This window comes from Haliotis asinina, chromosome 1, assembly GCF_037392515.1.
Source record: "Haliotis asinina isolate JCU_RB_2024 chromosome 1, JCU_Hal_asi_v2, whole genome shotgun sequence".
In the NCBI taxonomy this organism is placed as follows: Eukaryota; Metazoa; Mollusca; class Gastropoda; order Lepetellida; family Haliotidae; genus Haliotis; species Haliotis asinina.
This window is the reverse complement of record NC_090280.1, coordinates 83397717-83417684: the sequence shown is the minus strand read 5'-3', so window position 1 is coordinate 83417684 and position 19968 is coordinate 83397717. Positions and strand designations below refer to the sequence as shown.

The 19968-nt window shown below is 37.7% G+C and overlaps 1 protein-coding gene and 2 long non-coding RNA genes across 3 annotated transcripts; 1 reads left to right on the top strand and 2 right to left on the bottom strand.

The window, feature by feature from the left end:
• Positions 1–2583: 2583 nt before the first annotated feature.
• LOC137298226 (uncharacterized) lies at positions 2584–4536 on the bottom strand. The gene is made up of 3 exons (XR_010957728.1): positions 4456–4536; positions 3758–3772; positions 2584–3333 (listed from the first exon to the last, which is right to left on the bottom strand). It is a non-coding gene; the product is annotated as an uncharacterized lncRNA (long non-coding RNA).
• A 198-nt stretch (positions 4537–4734) lies between these two features.
• Positions 4735–19048, bottom strand: LOC137258638 (von Willebrand factor D and EGF domain-containing protein-like). The gene is made up of 12 exons (XM_067796339.1): positions 19022–19048; positions 18694–18820; positions 17933–18150; positions 17102–17187; positions 16263–16326; positions 15247–15444; positions 13834–14075; positions 13279–13540; positions 12799–12951; positions 6136–6319; positions 5267–5454; positions 4735–5007 (listed from the first exon to the last, which is right to left on the bottom strand). Exons 1-12 carry the CDS (start codon positions 19046–19048, stop codon positions 4735–4737), a joined length of 2022 nt encoding a protein of 673 aa, XP_067652440.1.
• On the top strand, positions 9731–11972 carry LOC137298220 (uncharacterized). The gene is made up of 4 exons (XR_010957727.1): positions 9731–9881; positions 10413–10503; positions 10677–10793; positions 11210–11972. It is a non-coding gene; the product is annotated as an uncharacterized lncRNA (long non-coding RNA).
• Positions 19049–19968: the final 920 nt, after the last annotated feature.

Below are 19968 nucleotides of genomic sequence, written 5' to 3'. Positions count from 1 at the left end.
TGACTCAACCACCAACAGTGGAAACCTTCATCAAATTGTTGTCATCGGACAATATACATATTTTAAAACCATTGAGTAAATATATATCACAAGTTCGCCGAGTAAGGAATAAATCAATGTAACATAAATCATTATTAAACAATACCCAGTATGTATTTACTGTTGCCAGTTGTGTGTATTATGGTCCTCATGCCTAAATCACCTAATAAACTCGTCTGGCTATCTGTCTGTCTGTCTGTCTGTATGTCTGTCTGTCTGTCTGTTATGACTACACGTTTCTGAATCGATTCATTAACCAATATACAGTGTTCAAACCATCTTCAAAAGAAACCATCATCATTAACCCATATTTGTCGTAAGAGGCGACTAACGGGATGTCATCCCAAATGCGCAGATCGATGCTCATAACGTCCGTCACTCGATTGTCTGCTCCAGACTTGATTATTTAGAGACTGAAATATTGCACCGACCAACCTTCCTCATATCTCTAGGAATACGAACACTGATGCATACAGTTCAACCACCGGTATAATCGGAAGAAGTTCTATTTTGTATGTACCTTACCTGGTTGTAAATGCCTGTGTACCCCACACATATGAATCCTCGCAAGCCATACACAGTACGACGGCTGCATCCCATTGCTCTTGTAAAACGACAGTAACTGATCTTCCCGCTTGCAACATGCCAACGAAACGTTCACGTTACACATTTGACGGTCGTGGTATTTATAGTTCTGTTAGAACTGTGGTTTAAAAGTGTATCTTCAGTTCTTGAGGCCAATGGAAACACGTGCAGATGAAGAAAACTTCGATGCGGGGATCACGTGATCGACTGCAAAACATGATTTGTCACTAACGTCATTTGCAGGACGAATGGATATGTTTGAGTGGGTTTTGCTAACGTCTCTCTACATAGATGTATCATAATTATTTTTACAAATTATATTTTGTGAAGTTCCGACTCAGTATATGTGTAGAGCTACATTGACTTGGAAGCTTTGGGACTTACGTACCCTCTCAACAATCATTTTACAGTAGTTTAATCTCGTTTGAGGAGCTACGAACAATCTTAGTTGCTAGTTTTGTTCTACCTATGATAGAAATGGTTGCCAGAACCGCACAGTAATATAAACCTATTAAACGGATTCCCGAGCAAAGCAGTAGTAGCAATTCATTTGTAATTACTTACTTTCAAAGGTTCAACCTGAACTGTATCTATCTGTATTGACATCTAGAAATATCAGACGCATATTTGTCAATTTTCGATTGGGCTTATTAGACTTATCAGTAAGCAAGGGCAGACGACTTTCAATAGAGAGACGGTTAAGGATAAGTCCATTATGTAACTCGGCCACAAAAGATGAAATTCACTTCGTTTTCGTATGCCCATATTATGTAGATTTAAGAAAAAAATATATCCCTATACCTATTAAAATATCCCACAACTGCCTTTGTTTCCATTCTATGCTCGAAAAATGAGAACGTAATGCGTAATCTTGCCCTCTATGTAAAACATGCTGTTATCCTTAGAAGCAATATCTTATCTGAACTGTAATTTCTTTCGCGAAATGTCTGTAACATGTGCTGATAATATACCTGTATTACTTGTATATGGGCCGGAGGCCTTAAGCACAATAAATATCTTTGACTTTGATCCACTAGTGTAAATACAGCCTCTTGCTTCAGGCAGCTGCTCAAATTATATTTTGCAAGATATTTCATATTGTTTAAGGTGAGTGAGTGAGTTTGGTATTACGCGGCTTTTAACAATATTCCCGCAAAATCACGACTGGTGACACCATAAAATGGCCTTAACACAATGTATCCATCAAGGGAATCGAACCCGGGTCTTTGGTGTGACAAGCGAACGCTATAACCACTGGGTTATTGCACCGCCTCCCCACTCCCATATTGTTTAAAGGTACTGTTCACACGTGTACTGATGTATTGTAAAGCAAATTCGTAACGTTAAAAGATTATTGTCATGAGATGAAAAGATAAATGATAAAAAAAACAGAGAAAACAGAGAAACTTTCCAGCAAAACGCAGCTTTTGACATGCGCGAAATTGCACATGCATTTGGCAATTTGATCTTCGTGCAGTTTACCTGCATAAGGTTTATATTTGGTTCCCCCGAGTTAGTGGAGAAATACAACATCAATGTAACCATGTCTATGTATGTACGCGTGCGTGCGTGCGTGCGTCCGTGTTTAGTCACTGCCTTTCCTAGGTCATCTACTTAGAAATGGGTCCATCCAGGCATGATGTGATGCGACAAGATATGTGTAATGTGAAGTTTTATGATGTGATAAGTTTTGATGTGACATGACATTGTGATATGACTATATTATTCTTATTTAAGGAAATTGTTCACCACTGAAACATTGAAAAGTGCGTTCGGCCAATCAGAAGGCGATATTTATGTGTGAGGTAACATAAATCCATCGAGAGCTGGTTTCCCAATGTATCCACAACCAATTTCTGGAGGCTTTTGGTGGCAGGGATATAAGTGTTAAAACATCAAGGCCCTAATCGCGTTCATATCCAAAGCAGCATCTGTTCACAAGAAAAACGGGATCCTGAATACGAATTGAAAAGACTTTATTGGTAACTTGCTTGACCTTCTGATAAAAGAAGTGCATGAACATTTTAACACTATAAACACATAGGAAAGGCAATTGATTAGAAAGCGTATCAGTGAGAAAATGAATCTCAATACAAAGCGCAATTTATATATCACAACCAGAAGTGACCAGGTTATTATGATAGTGGAGCATATTATTAACATATATCATTCTTCTTTGATTCTTAGTATCAAAGCACAACTGCTGTTGGTACAGTGTAGGTTTAAAGTATGAATGGCAATACACCGCGAGAAGAAGAAAACTATAGAAGGTATATAATATGGATACTTGACATTACATTTAAAAAGTTATGTAGATTAAATCTGATATTCGGAATATTCCACTCTTTTCAGAATCACAGAAATCTCGATTTACGATTCCGACTCTATCATCAGCAGGTGACTTGTCACTGGTTTTTGTCCCCTGTATTGCTGAAAAATTCCGATGTGACACTGAACAGTACTGAAGAGTGAGCACTGTCGCCCAGTATAAACCATACATTCTGACAATCCAAACCAAAATCTTTACTATTAAGTGCGAACCGTTTGCAAGAACATTTAGAGACAATGAATTTATTCCAATTTGCAAATATCTTCAAGGTATCTTCAAAGTATCTTCCATAACTGGCATTTCATAAGGCAGGTTGCAGAGCAGTGTGGTGTGGTGTGGTCATTCCTGTGTGAACACTTTCTCCACTGAATTGTTCATCTCTGTAACAGACAAAAAACGGTTTTCAACATACACCTGTGAGCTAACAATCTGAACATGTGATAAGAGTTTACAAGCTAAAAATCCGACATGGGTGACTTTTGATATTAATGTTTTGAGATAAATTTCAAACTCTGAGGATTATTGTATCAAAACATTAGAATGCATTTCAAAAGACCATTTAAATTACTTTTACGTAGTTAGACAGTATGTAGTTAATTTGTCCACATATTGTCAGGGCAAGGGAGAAAAAAAAAACTGAGAAAAAATATAATCTTAATCCACTATATCTGCTCTTATGGTACAGTCGGTTGCCCTATCTTTTACTCCGATTGCGTGCACAGTCTGCAGTGACACTGATCGTAAGGAGAACGATTCCCCGGACAGACGCAGCTAGAGAGATAAGAAGAAGCTGTCCAGTCTCACCCTGGCATCTTGACTCTGAAACAGACATTGCTGAACTTGTTCTCTTGCCATTAAATGACTGAAAACTTTTATGTACGGATGAACACTTTCTTTGACGGGGTGAGTTAGTGAGTTAATATATATAACGTCACATCGGCAATATTGCAATCATATTGTGACGAGAAAAAACGTGATACCGTAAAGAACTGTACATGCATATTATGAGGGACTTCTTTGACGGAGAATTTGAAGAGCGTCAAACAGCTATTCGATGATGTTTTGTACAACGAAGACATTTCGAAAGCTCTCGAAAGATTTTATAGAAGACATGTGAAGTCCATTTCCAAAATCAATGCTTTGGTCAAAAACAAAATTTCTGAACCACTATGCTAACTTTGACTGTTTTCCAGATGACCTTTCCATATGTTTTGGAAAAGAATTTCGACACCTGACTTTTCACTGTGGCCTGTGCCAATGTTGTTTGATGGCACATCATAAACACAGGTTTTTGACATAGGAAATGTGGATGGTTTTATAAAGGGTCAGCGGCGAATGAGTTAATATTTAAAGTCTTATGGAAAGGAACGTGTTACTGTTACTATCATACCTACAGATGGGATTATTTTTCATTTTGTTTTTGTATGGGATTAGTCCTTTCAAAGCGATGACGGTATCCAGTAATATATAATGACACATCTGATGTGTTGAAGAGCACATACCTGATCCAGTTTTCCATGTACGCTTGTTGCCGGACACATCACACACCAGGCAGTTGTTTCTAGGGTGTCTCGTTCCGTGAGGTACACATGTCCTTTTGTCTAGGCAGTAGGGACCCTTGTGTGGAATAGGAAGTTACATGACTCTCTTGTGTACTTAAATCCAATAGTAACTAAATCAGGCTTTGCACAAATGGAGTACTGTGATTACACGTGTGTTTTTGCTTTTGTATGTTTATCATATTAGGTTGTTACTTGGTTACTGACTTATATATTAGATTTTCATTCAAGTTTATATACCTTCACTGTCCAGTTGAACTTTGCTTCCCGGCCACTCTCAGCTTGTATACACGTACTGTTCAACGCAATCAGGACAACAGTATCGCCATAGTTACCAGCACTGTTGGCAATCGATATCTGGTGAGCACGCACGTGGTCCATGTCGTCACTTCCGGTGCTGTCACTGGTAACGATTTTGCATTGAGCATGACTGATACTGACCACTGTTGCACCATGAACTACTGACACGTTTTTTTCTTGTAACGATTCTGTATCCTGAAATGATGACATCACAGCGGCCCCATCATGCCATTCTCTCTGGGTGATAAATAATAGAAGCAAGCAAAATATATATCATCGAAATTAGACATACTTCTCTAAACACTTTTCTAGAATGGAGCACCTGTTAACTGGTAAGCTACCCTCTCGAAACACAAATAAAAACCACAACCTATATCGTCAGCCCTCGGAGAAACTTCAAGTTGACATTATTTAGAAACCGAATGCCGAATGTATAACATATGAAGATATTTACCGTGATCTTTTCCACCAAACACGTGGACACACCGTCTACAAACGTCTCGCCTCGCACGGATACAACATCACATGCTTCCCGTGACATGTCACACGTGACAACTCTTTCTGTTTCAGACAGTTTTGGGGGTCTTATAAGGTCAACAGAACAGTCTGCGCCGCCATAGTTGGTTTGACATACACAGTCACCTGTTAACATTGTAGTTCACACAACAGTGGCTATGTTAACATAGGAAAGTCTATTCTCTCACAGTAACCAGAAATCAAAAGGTGTGTGGCTTGCTGTCAGCTTGTTTTATGTCGTTATTTGTTTCTTAAATGTTACTTTAACTGGTTGGAAGACGTTTTATGATCTCTGTTGAGAAATTAATGGGGGTATCTTCAGCAAACTCATAAAATACGTTATTCCTTCTCATCAGCAAGACCCGTGAAGGTCCCGGGGTAGTATAGGCCTTCAGCAACCCATGCTTGCCATAAAAGGTGACTATGCTTGTCGTAAGAGGCGACTAACGGGATCGGGTGGTCAGGCTCGCTGACTTGGTTGACGCGTGTCATCGGTTCCCAATTGCGCAGATCGATGCTCATGTTGTTGATCACTGGATTGTCTGGTCCAGACTCGATTATTTACAGACCGCCGCCATATAGCTGTAATATTGCTGAGTTTTTATTAATATTGCGTAAAACTAAACTCACTCACTCACTCACTCATCAGCAATAAGTCTATTTCATATTTATGGACATGATTAAATACTCAGTTACTGAAATTGTTAACAGTACTACGTCCTATCTAATAGTCGGTCCCAAATAGTCTCTTACATGGAAATCTAAACTCTTCACGCAAATATATTTTTACAATGCTTTGTGTCTTACCATTTGTACATGCACCTTTGCCACTGCAGTCATTCAGACACGCCTCCGCCACAACACTATCAAAGACAGACATGTTCTTCGTCCCATTCCTCATCTGGAGTTCAGGATCAACCAGCACCTCGTGTAGACATTTGTCTCTCACCGTGTCGATTGAAGAAAAAATAAAATCCGTGGTTCCTGTCGACTTCGGAAGAAACTCAAACATATCAAAGGTTAAACTTTTCTCATCACAGCAAAAATAACTTGGTTTCCGTTCTTGCGGAAACCTGATGGATACTGGGTAATGTAGGTTTCCGCTAGGTTTCAGTTTCAGGAAACGCGCAATGAGAGTTTCCGCATAGTTTCCACAACTGAAACTAACAAGTCTTAGTTTCCGTCATGTTTCCGTCAACTGAAACTGTAGTTGGAAGTTTCCATTTAGTTTCAGTTTACTGAAACCTTTATAGCTGGAGTGAGTAAGATTCTGGTCTTGCGGAAACCTTGTGGATCTTGGGTAATGTAGGTTTTCGCTAGGTTTCTGTACAAGGAAGATGACAATGAGAGTTCGCTTAGTTTAGAAAGCTGAAATATGTTGTATTATCTTGTTATATTTATTACATATTTATTTGAACAAAAAACAAACGCTGGAAATATTATGATCCAACTGTTTCATTTCTTAGAAAAGCTCACATTTTAATGCAACAGGGCAGTTGCAGTAGTACACAATTCGCTGTATTAAGAAACTGGGGCGCTCAGAGAAGAGTAACAGAATTCTCTGCACACAAGCATTGCTCAGGAAGTAGGCACACTGAATGAAGACGAGCTAGCAAGTACACAAAGTGCTTTGTTCTTCTGTAGATGTTTGTTGGTGTATGCGAGTCCTGGTTAATATCTGGCGAAACATCTGAATCCGAATCAATCAGGCTCTCACATTGTGGTGTTAATATCTTGGTCACTGTCAGTGTCTGGAAAGGAAAAGGACATTCAGTTTGAATCATCAATTCAACTGAGAGACAATTCAATGAATGAAACACAGCAATATATATATGATAATGCAGATAACATGTATTACAAATATTAAATACGTATTACCATTTGCTCACTTTCAGTTATTACAGTTACATGTATGATACATACATTAAATATATTAAACATGGACAGCAAAGTGACAGTGCAAACTCGATTTTTAGTGAAATCTAAAAATTCTTTGATGACTAACCTGATGAAACATTTGTCATTCACCCGAAAAATCTTTACAAACTAACAAACATCTTGTTACGGAGATGGAGATAACGTGTTTTTCTTGAAACAGACGTCTGGCAGTGAGGACAGAAAAGCCGTATTTCTCCTGGAATTTAAAATATATGTATATATTATGCTTGAATCCATGTACAGTTACACTTTGAGTGAGGTCAAAAAGGTTTGTTGTATGTATTAACATAGTGTCAGCTTCATTATAAAGCTATATGAATAATATTGTTATAAAAGAGATTCCCTTACCGGGCATCATTCTCCGAGTTTGTTGGTCCACAATCCATATCTGTGATGATAATGTCAATGCATTGTAGGGCTAACACATGCAACATGTACTGATGGACAAGGTTTTAATGGTTATAAAACAAATATCAAACCATGAAACTGATTAACTGTTACAACTGGATACACAGAACTGACACAGAACATAAGATACTAGATAATTTGATGAACTAATAAATGTATGATGTGACTTGGTTGAAATATTTCTGGAGTACAGATTATATGAATAGATATAACGAAGACATATATGCGGAATATCTCTGGGTACCCATGTTAAAACAAATATTGTAGAAACCAACTATATTTCAGAAATGTATTTCTCGTGATTTTAGGCTGTTTTTCTTGACAATTACTTGTCGCAATGTCCACAAAGAACTGTGTCCCTGCAGCAGAAAGTGCCACGAATAGTCTACAGAAATTATGCGTGTACAAATCATAGCCAAAGGGTCAGTGGGATTGTGCTTCATTCTTCATTCACATTGACAAATGAATTAAGGTTTCAAAGAAATTGTGACACATCACCAAATTATGTTAGTAATAGTAGTAAAGTTAACTTAAAGGGTAGATAGGGATAGTAGATCTGGGTGTATAACTGAAAAGAACAAACAATGTTAATATTTCTAACCCCCGTGCATGTTGTGAGCACAGTGCGTAAATTACTTACATGGTACGGGGGGTCCATCCAGCAGAAATATATCCGGATACTACCTTCTCCTGACAGGATTTTAGAAAATAACTTATTTGCCACAATAAAGTTTCCCATGAGTGCTAAATCAGTAGGACTCATGACGCTCGGGCATGTTAAAGTAAGGTGAACATGTTTTCACAATGAATCACTGTTAATAATCACAAGGTCTACATATTGATGCTTGACACTGAGAAAAAGCAATCAGTGACGCTAATGCGATGAAAAGACTGCTAAAACCATAACTGCTCACTGTTGTCACTTTGAGTACTTACATTCAATCCGCTGAATTCCACTTTTCACACTCCCCTTTGATGTCGGCAATGTAAACAAATAAACGAATGGCGACAGGATCACGTCCACGCGAGACTATCTAATTGTTAACAAAACAACTCACAACAGGGTGTACCTTCCTCTTTTGTTGTAGAACGAGGAAATCTACTGTCAAATGGTCACATTAGATTTTTTTAAAAAAACACAATGACAAAACTGTCTATTTCCCGTGAGTGTTAGCGAGACGCCATCTTGTTTGGCGGGTAGGAACAAATTTGTTTTCCTAGCAATTATTTTTCAAAACTTTAAGCATAAGATGGCTGCGTCGTGTAAACTTTGCCATGGCCACCTCACTTTCCCCAAAAGCACTCGACGAAAGAATTCGCGACTTCAAGAAGAAAGCAGAGAACGGATGCGAGCAACTCGGAGTACCTCGGATGTGTCAGGTAAGACCGAGGGTATTTTATTGTAAATAACGTTTAAAGAAATATTGCGTTAATGACAGAAATCCGGATAGATTATAAAATTTATCCCGCGAATGTATATTTTCGCTCGTATTATTTTTAAATGTTATCGTTAAATCTAAGTAAAATAGGCCTGAAAAATAAGTTTGTTTATATTCCATTTCAATAGATCGACATGGTATAGAATACACCAAGCTTGTATTTGTAAGTAACTATCTTAGTACTAACCACAAGTATTTATTTAAGTTTAAAGGGGCAGACTTTTGATTGTAGTGCTCCTGTTAATAGTTTTAGCGTTGCAACTCGGTTAACACTTGTACAAAAGGTGTGTGTGTGTGTGTGGGTGGGGGGGGTGATGAATTACGATCTGCATCAAAAAGATCCGCCATATGTATTGGTTCACTCATGGGTTTACTGGGTATTGCAAGATGTATTTCACCAATTCAGATATATTTTAAAGAATGATAAAAATGATGGGCTTTTACAATGGCAACATTTCGGTGTAATTTATTAAATGCAATCCTGGATCATTAGTGAAATGAAATTGTTTACCCCCAAATTCGCTCAGAGGGGTCAGATGTGTTTCTGAACTATTTGAGGCAAACACTAAATTCATATAAGAAACTGTTATCTCTGCGTAGGATACATTTAAAATTTCATGTAATTTTTCAATAATTTAATACATACGTGTTGAGCATAATCATATATATATACCTGTTATATTTAACGTATTTGATTTAATCTTTTAGGCTGTTGTGAGAAAAATCTGGACACGACTGCTCCTGGAGGATCACCCTTGTCTATCGAAGGTATGTGCTCATGTTACTAGGTAATTTCACTTTGAATATTTCATTAATTCACTTCCCTACGTACGTTTTCTCAAAATGAAAAATACATGAAAGTATCATTTGCAAATGGATTTGAATAGCCGGTAAACTAAATCAGTTTAACATTACACCTGTGTGAAATTGCCATCAAACTGACCCCTTGATTTTACAATGCTTAATTGCTGCAAGGTTATGTCATGTGATATAACTAAATTTCTTTTATCATGATCTTTATGTCAGTTGTTCACTTACCGGTTGCATAACTTTGGCAAACAGGATGTACATAGAATTTGCACGAAATAACACAAAGGATGGTTAGCCTTTTTGGAAGTTATTTTAAATCATTTAACTACAAAATGGTAAACTTTCAGAACAATATATGTATTCAAAGTTATAAATCTGCAGTCTACTTGGTTGTATAATTTTCACTGACGATCGTTAATTTTAATAGACATTGTGTTGAATGCATGATTGAATGAAGTGCAAGAAAAATGACATTTGTTTTTATTTCAGTAAAGCCGATGACGAGGACTCTATGAATATAGTAGTCAAAGAAACAAGTGACTATATCACGACCAAGGATGGTCAATAGGATCTTGTGAAGGTAATTTTCACTCACCTGCCTGTCATTATAAATAGTTAATGATTTAAATAATAGTGTAAAGACAGATAAACTTCAGTAACCAAGCCAGCATGGCATATATAAATACCTTTGCCTAACAGATGAACTAAAATGTGTGAAACATGCTGTATAGTACTTTAAACATTTATTTTCAGAAGCGCTTTGTAGAGTGTGGCGGAACAGGCGTGATGATCTCAGTAGACAAGAAACCGGAAAGAAAGTGTCACACAGAACAGCAGCAAAAAAAAACAAAAACAAAAAGAATGAAATCCGTAAGTATATCTATTCGAATAATAACATGTAACAATTCTTCTCATTACAATGTGTGACAGATTCTAAGTTCCGGAAATATACATTTAAAATGTTTGTGGATTATTGCTTTTTGCCTTCTTAAGATATGTAACACATGATTCAGATCATAATTTCATAAATCATAACATAAGAATCAAGTCAGTTTATGGTGATATATAAACATGTTATTACACTTCAGTGACTTCATGTCACTTCAGAGCAACAGATTGTGTGTCCATAAGAAAATAGGATATGTCATTAAATGTGATGAACTGCTTAACTTGTGTTGGGGTGATTAATGAAGTAAATAATTTTTCACGACACTTCCTTTTTAATAATTTGCAATCCATCTTGGCATTATGGTTTATCTGTTGATTAATTTTTGTTTAATTTTCAGAAAATTGCACTGCGCATGAAAAGCCTGAAAACTATTGACTGGCCAGATCGACGAAAGGAAAGGGTTTCAACTATACTTACCTTGGAAATGACTTCACCAGTTGTGAGTGATGAAGAAGATGCCAATTCATTGCTCTCTTACCCCTTTACCTGGGAATCTAAACTCAAGATGTCTGCACTGGACTCAGCCACAATTTTCAACGCCACCACCAAAGCTAAGGCCAACATGAAGACCAGGATGCGGCATCCAACCACAATGACAGAGATATCCGCTCAAGGATGCCCAAGTGGGCTAGTAAATAGCTAATCGATCACATGAACGTAATTTTATCTGTGATCAATTAAATTTGAATTATTCTCAATGTAAAACTTTAATAGTTTTGATATTCTGATTGTATTTCAATTAATACAATTTTATTCAATCTTAATTTTTATCTATTTTCCAAGAGACCTTTATTTACTTTAAATACATTTTTTGTACTTTCAATGTAACCTAAGTTCTTTATTGCATTTTATTTCATTGTTGTATTGTATTGCATGGTGTGTGTTATTATATGTTTAGCATTGACTGACTGGGGTGTGTTTTTCTGTGTCAGCATGAGGAGGTGCAGGAGGAGTCAAGGGATGCAACTGTTATAGCATGTTTTTAGAAATATTTTTGTCATAAGTGACAAATATTGATCTGTTATCTAGTGCTATATCTTTTTATTATTTATTAGATATATGTTTGATCCATATTTGTCTGAAAATAAAACAGTGAATCTTATTGTATCTTTTGTTTTTCTTTATGTATACGTGATGATTGTACACAAACTCCTTATATTGTCTTTGCCAGCCAGGAGTAACAAGAATGTTATATGCAATGACTCACATTGAATGACTCCTGTGAACCCGAGTAAATGAAATGCTGTGGAAAGTTTTCTGGCAACAGAAACTCTGCGGAAACCTGATGGAGTCTTGGTAACTGAAACTCTGCGGAAACCTGATGGAGTCTTGGTGACTGAAACCCTGCGGAAACCTGATGGATCTCTAACTTAACTGAAACTCAACGGAAACTTGTTGGAGCATGGGTAACGGATACCGTGCGGAAACCCTTAGAAAGTGGGTAATTGACAGTTTCCGTCATTGCGGAAACTCAGTGTAAAAGAACGGAAACTCACTGGATTCTTGGTGGAAACTTAAGTTTCAGTCCACTTTCCATCAGGTTTCCGCACTGCGGAAACCAGGTTATTTTTGCTGTGCATATCTTACAGATTTAAGCTACAGTTATAGTATATTCACTAACGGTTTGTTCAGATGAAAATACTTTCACATCAACACAAACATAATTTACAATAGCTATTAAACATTCATTTATTATGAAAGTGCAACAATGATATATTGTCTCCCTCTATGTACCATACATGAATGTCTACTTCTATTTGCAACATCACATTGGGGACAGTTATCTGCAGTACAGGATTGACATGAATGTTCAACAACTCAAGGTTTGATTCTGTGCAATACGCGAATGTCTACTACATGTTCAATGCCCTAGTGTCTAATGCCTACTTTGTTTAATAGACACATGTCTATATTTACGTGCAATACCTGAATGTCCAGGATACAGTTGTCAATACTTCCACTGATGTCAAGGCCAGTTACGTTCTTACACGTTGGCACTGATCGAGATTCCTTGAATAGTTTCTCACAGAAAGTCCTGGCTTTTACCTCTGTCCATCCGTTTCTCCACTCATTCGCTGCCTGCTGCAAGAAAAGTTTTCATTTAACAAAATTGAAAACTCGTTCAAGATAATCTCTTTACAGTTACATTATTGTTGAGGTGTTTGTATCTTTTGATTTCCAAGTGAAGTCAATGCTACATTATATACTGAGCTTAACGTGCAGCATTCAACATAACAGCTTTTTGAGTATCAGTGATAATATGACAGTACTGTCTAACGTATAAATATTTACATGCATTATGTAATGTACAAAGAGTAAAACGGACATGTAATGTCCAAATGTAGTCATACAAAATAAAAATACATGGCATGTCAACAAACATTATTTTAAAAAATATTTTCCTACCCGGCGTGATCTCCTTGGAGATTCTGAACGGACACCTGCAGATCTCCGTCGTCTATCGGTAATTGTGCATTTAGTCGGGACCACGTCCGTGAAGCCCGGGAGAGTGTTACACACCTTATGAATGGCTGCATTGCAGTTTACTTTTTTAGTGAGTGTTCCTGGTCCAGGATCCGGAGAACAAGAACAATAAAGGTTTGTCTGGGGCCAAGCTGACAGTGATCCATGAGCGTCCGGATCAAAAAGGTCACTTGCTTTATCAACCCTGAAACATTTATTGTAAATGCAAGCTAAATGAACTAATATATGTGGATAATCCATAAATCTTTAGTCGTGGTACTGTGGATTTCCTCTTTAATCACCACATATCATGGGTTTCTGTTAATTATTCGGATTTACTAAATTTGCAAGGAATATTATGCCTGTATAAATAACAACGTTTGACATGGCAGATAGTGTGCCATCATTCCTTGACTTTCTGGTTATCCATTCAGATTGTGGCGGCACTATTGCCGACAGCTTCGTAAAATCACCAGTTGGATATGATAAAAGTCTCACTTCCATGAATTCGAGAATGCAGTAAGAAGATTCTGCCAATTTCTGTATGAAGTGTCGCCCACTGCTGTGTCATCTGTGGAGTAGTTGCCGTTCCTGGGGACGAAGTCGTCCTTGCTGTTTCCTGTCAGTGTCCCACACAGACCTAGACTGTGATTCTCATCCTGGACTGACGGGTAGATGTAAATGTTGAGGTACATACTGTAGACATTAACCTTTACTCTCCCTCCAGTCGGCAAATAAATCTGTGGAAGAGTAAGGTGACCCTTATAACCACGTGTCACCACTATTTGACGGTGATTCATGCACACAAGATCATAATTTGTTTGGACAAAAAATAATCCTAATCATTTACTTTCCTTCCACAATCTATCTTGAGATATGCGAAGATGCGGATTAGAACTAGTCGTCATGATCATGCAGTTGTGGTGTATGCACTTGTTCCAGATTGTCTAGGTCGATGCACATTATGTCAATAACTGGATTGTTTTGTCATAGCGATTATTTACAGATGGCCATCATGTAACTAGAATATTGCTTAGTTCGGCATTAAAAAGAGATTGACATCGTGAGCATTGATGAAGACAGACTAAAACTGTAGGCTTGAATTATAACGTGTGTGCTGTACATCACGGCACGTGAACCCATCATGACTGGAATCCTAGTTAGAAGAAACCCAAGATATTCATCGGAAGCAAAGTTATAGGTATATACAAGAAACGCTTAGGTAATATTGAGAATATTGGTCTCCTGAAACTCCGGCAATGGTGGCCTTACATAGTATTGACTTGTGGACTAAGTAAACAGAAAGACAACAATAAAGATTGCTTTTGTATTTGCAACCTCTTTGTCTATAGCATGTCCACATTTTAAAAATTACTTGAAATAACTGCTCTTAAACAAACGCAATAAATTATTCGAAAAGTGGCATACATGTATGTGTTCTTTTATAATAGTCTTGTCGCACTGATGACAACGTCTATCCATTTTGGGACCTTCTAAATGGAATTTTAATTTTTAAAATGCACGTACTGTCGAAATTACACTAAGGTAATGAAGGAAATTCTTAAAAACATGTTTTTTGCATGTCTTTTTTTTTACAGTGTAAACATTCAAAATAATTGACTATGACCTCTCACGTGCACTTTTAGCATCAAACCTATCTTGCATTTCTGTTCTGTTATCAATAGAAGCACTTCTAGTTTTCATTTATAATGTTTGTAGTATGTTTCAAATGGAGTCTGGTTTAACAGGGGACAAACTGATGGCCACTTTGTAACCCAGAAAGATAAAAAACATATATAGGTCAAACTAGCAAAATGTATTTAGTTTTGCAACTGAAATGGCCTTCCACGGGGACTATGTGAACTTAGGTGAAACAGATGAAATATACGCAAATAAGAAAACATGAAGTACCTCATAACTGCTGTTTCTCTTCTTGACCTGTAGAACATCTCCGGTGTCTTCACACAGTGTGTATTCTATTGCCCAGATACTGGATTGTCCAGGGCACCTGTTTAACTCAAACACAGTCCTACCAGCTCGTACAGCAGCTCCACAATTACACAAAGCATTGCACCGACCGTATCCGCAATCTGCTGTCTTTATTTGAACCTATTGTGATGCAACCAGTAGAGCCTAATGAGTACACCAGCCTTTACGAAAACAAAACAATATTAAATACGGTGTCATAGGAAGGTAACATGCAAAATATACGATAAACCCCTTTGCATAATCATAACCATATCAGAGACTGTTGTACTGCAGGGGCTTGTAGGCTACCCCTTTGATAAAATGATATGACACATAAAGAGATTCTTAGTGGGCAGTCAATAACAACTGAAAAATGGAGTTATGTCACCTGGGCCATTACCAGCTAGCCTAGTAGTCAAGGTTCTAGAAGAAGTGTAGTTTTCTGTTGATTTTATTTAGATGTAAGCATTTCTTTTTTATAGGTCATGTTTACAAGACAGTACGACTTAAGTTTTTGATCTTATTACCAGAATTTCAAAGGGCGTAATACTCTTGTATGGAAGTTGTTTGGTCAAGTTGTTTGATCAACATTCAAGGTCTTTTGAAGCTTTCAGTTACATTTAGGAATGGCATGCTGAGGGCGTTTCTGAATGTGACGTATCAGTTACCAGAATGATATACAAATGGTATGATTTCCTATTTCAACTGTTACATATGTAACCGTGTGTGTTTTGTCTAGCACATTTGCCATCAGGTTCATGAGTTTCACTGACCTGGTATTATCACTGTTTGATATTAATTCATAAACATCGGATACACCAGAAATTGTTAGTCGATTCTGACATTGGTTTGGATTTCTCATAAGGACTTTTATTATCTTGACCTATCACTGAGATGGTAGTAAATCAAATGTAATATTTTCAAGCGAGCTAACACCTTGACCAATTAATTCTACATACCTCAATTGGAAAAGTATCGTGCTTGTACATGGTGAAGACACCGTCGTGTTGATGTTCGTACCTCCTGAAATAAACAAGTAAACAGGTAAGCGTAAACACTTTGTCAGTCAGTGTTTGAAAACTATGAACCTAATGCCGGATCTGCATGTCATCTTCCCTCAGCGTGAGCCTGATAACCCCAGACAGTACACGAATGCTTCGTTGGTTGTTTACTTGAATTCTAACATCACTGATGTAAATCCCTTGAGGCGAACACTATGATGTCTGGTGAGTTTCATTAGTTAAGACAGGGAATCAACCAAAGAAAACTGACAGCTATATCAAACAGAGGTCCTGCACCTGTAAACGTCAATATCTGAACAGTATGAGCCTAATGTCGATTTTATATATCATCACAGCTTGATACTCGGCAGACAGTACTTGCATTTTTCTTGGACTTTAACATCTGTGATGGAACTTCCTTGAGGTAAACAATATGCCGTGTGATGAGTCAGCACATGGGATCACCAAAGAGAAAATCACAGCTGACTGTAATGCCGCGGTCACTTATGACTTATGCTTAATGTCGCAGCATGGGTCCTAGCTGGGTTTACACCACCCCTTCAGATGTTAGCAGTTTTAATAATTTAGCAATAACTTCAAATAACATATATGATGAAGTGAAAAAAACAGGTACGTATACAATTTACTATAATTGTTTAGGGAATTTTCCCTTGTACAGTAGCGTTCATGACCTGTGAGAATTTCCATCACTGGTTTTCCCACCGGATGAGTATTTTGTTAATTACTAAAACCACTGTCGTTATACACCGAGATATAAATAGTCATATACAATTCACCTTCCATCAAAGGTCTTCATGTGTGGGTCACTGACAGCGTGACAGGACTTCCACGCAATCGACTGTGTGTTCTTTATCAGCTGGACCTGAACATACACATAGCATACTTTAATCCATGCATCAATGTTTAGAATATATTTATGATGATTCGCGATACGATGGAGATATATTTTATAGCATATTAGAAGAACAAGAAGAAACAGATTTTTGTGCAGGGCTGGGGGCAATGTGCACACTGTTGAGAATGGGAGGGGCTTGGACACTTCATTTTCATTTCAATGGTTATTTAATAAACTTTCAGGATCCCTACCCATTCTGAATCCGCCTATGCCGGGCCACTACAAGTTTGGAAGATCAAATCATCTGACACTTACTTTCAACTTTTACTGAGTCCAAATCGTTTCCATGGAAATCATGAAAAATATAAATGCAAACATCTGCAAATATCAACAGGCACCTCATTGGGATCTGTCTCATAAATCTACCAAATTGTGTTGGAAGACGTCGGGAGGTTTTGCAGTTGTGCTCCGGAAACAAAGCTCACAACTCCCTTTAGAAAGTAAGTCCAAATGGCCTCTTTGGAAACTGAGAAAATGGGACCACTGTTTCCTATTTATACCATTTTGGGTTGAAAAATGGTTAACATGTTTGTCAGTCATCCTCTGGAAAAGAAATTATTACGGACAGACAGACGACGGACAGACGGACAAGGCGTTGACTACATCTCCCCTCATAACATTACAAATTTCGGCGCTATATTGATTTTACTTCTCTGAAATTAATTCAGCAATGTAAATGCAAACGACTTTTGAAAGAAAATTTAAGTTGTACCGTGATGACGCCAACAGTATAGTTGGCCCAAAACTCGTTGCCAAGAAGCACATCAGGGGTCACCAGCTTCAGTTTCAAGGCAGTACTTGTTGATCCGAGACTTTGAGAAACTTGACCAAACACTGTGATTGTGGCGGGTTTATCCCACTCAGCAGCTGAAATAACTGTTCCACAAGTTGAACTTGCCAGCCTAGCCTGTTTACAATCAGCGGTGATCTCTGAAATACGAATACTAATGTTACTTGGAGATAATTAAACACTGACAGACCCTTACACTTTAACGTTACAGGACTCCTACAACTGAAGGTAGATCACCATACTAGAGTCCGTGGGGACTTTCAGTACTTTCACTACTTGCTTGGACCCAAGTTGGATTTACACTATCCCTTCGTATGTTAGCGATTGTAAACAAGCCTAGCCATAAGTTCAGATGACATATATACTGCAGTATGAATAATAGTAACTTTCAGGATACTTTGAAAGTTTTTGAACTTACATACCTCTAGGGGTAATGATTTTACAATATTTTACCACTTGTCGTAAGAGGCGACTAAAGGGCCCGCTATCTTGGTTGACATTGACATATCATTGTATCACTGTAATCACAGTTGGGTATATCAATGCTCATTCGGTTGATCACTGAATTGTCTGATCCAGACCAACGTTAGACTATTGCTAAGTGAGACATTAAATAAAAAGACAAACAAACACTCTTAACTGGAATCCCTCAAGGTCTCCATTGTCTTTATATATGCACATACCAAGTTGAACTGATTCTATGGGGAGCTCACATCCAAGACCGTCAGTCCCGCAGCCAAATGGTACAGTCAACTGCAGGGAGATCTTGGCGGATTCTCCTTCTGATAGCTCAAGGGATTTATTAGATATCTGTGGATGACAGTAAACAGTATTTACTTTCTCAATTAACTTTCAATTTAGAAACGAGCCCAAGCTTTAGTGACTTGATGGAGCAATGCAAGGAGTAAAGACTTTTTCAGAGTTTAATAACACAAGTCGTCCACCACGAAAATGTATTCTGTAAATAGAAAAGACGTGTAAAAGTGTAAGCGGCAAAATAAGGTCAAACACATGTAAATATTTTCGGTCATGTTGCATTGGACTACCGCCTTGAGCAGATGCAGGCTCAGATTAATGACACAGGGAAACAATAAACAAAATATAATAACGAAACTGTTTACCTTAATTCCTATAAACTTCGAATATGACAACACAGGAACACTGGCTGCCGTGTCCTTTCTGACGCTAGCTCTGACTGAGCACCGCAACTGTTGAAAAGAAAACTAGAGGTGGTTAATCATTTCCGAATGAGAAAAAAAATTGTAGCGTGGTACATTATTCTTAGATACTTATATATGGCACTTGCAAATGTAGTTCAGCTCAAAAGCAGATAACTGAGAGTTGAAATACTGACGCAAAAACGCTGGTACAGGTTTGAACACAAGCAGAAATAAAGGTGATATGGTCCCGATAACTGCGGAGCTGTCTGAAAAATCCACACGAATCGTGAAAACGACATTGTGGGGCATTGGTTCATATGCACGTGCGTAATTACACCATGAATACCGTTGATGGACAGAGAAAGTATAAGGTAACCAAAAATCTAATATGTCAAGACTTGTGGATGCGCATGGAGTAAGGGCGGTTAATATAAGGGTAACGCTAATTTTCAGGGCATTATCATTTGCAGAAGTCTGAGGTTTTTTATTAACTGCCCGACGAAGGAAGGCAGTTGAAAAGACCGAGGGCTCCCGCAAATGATAATGCTCTGAGCGCTACCGTTATTAAAAAATGAACTAACTGAACAGCTAAAATGAACAGAATTTTAAATAAATTAAGGATATAAACGGCATCGGTTTAGACGCATTTACTGCTAACATCAAACGAAGGTCACTTACGCAGTTTTCACAAATATAGACACGTCATAGAGCAACCAAGATGACGTCACTATTGAGAGTGACGACATTCGACCTTGACGTTTGCCGATACTACCAGGCGCCATTGTTTTCAGTGCTCAA

What these genes read in the sequence shown, in the direction of transcription:
- LOC137258638 (XM_067796339.1), bottom strand. Translation starts at nt 19,048, where the DNA reads ATGCAACATGACCGAAAATATTTACAT. An exon ending in ATACTGTTGGCGTCATCACG is followed by an intron (nt 17,188 to 17,932) that starts GTACAACTTAAA and finishes GTGTATGTTCAG; the next exon opens with GTCCAGCTGATAAAGAACAC. An exon ending in GTTTGGTGGAAAAGATCACG is followed by an intron (nt 5,008 to 5,266) that starts GTAAATATCTTC and finishes TCATCATTTCAG; the next exon opens with GATACAGAATCGTTACAAGA.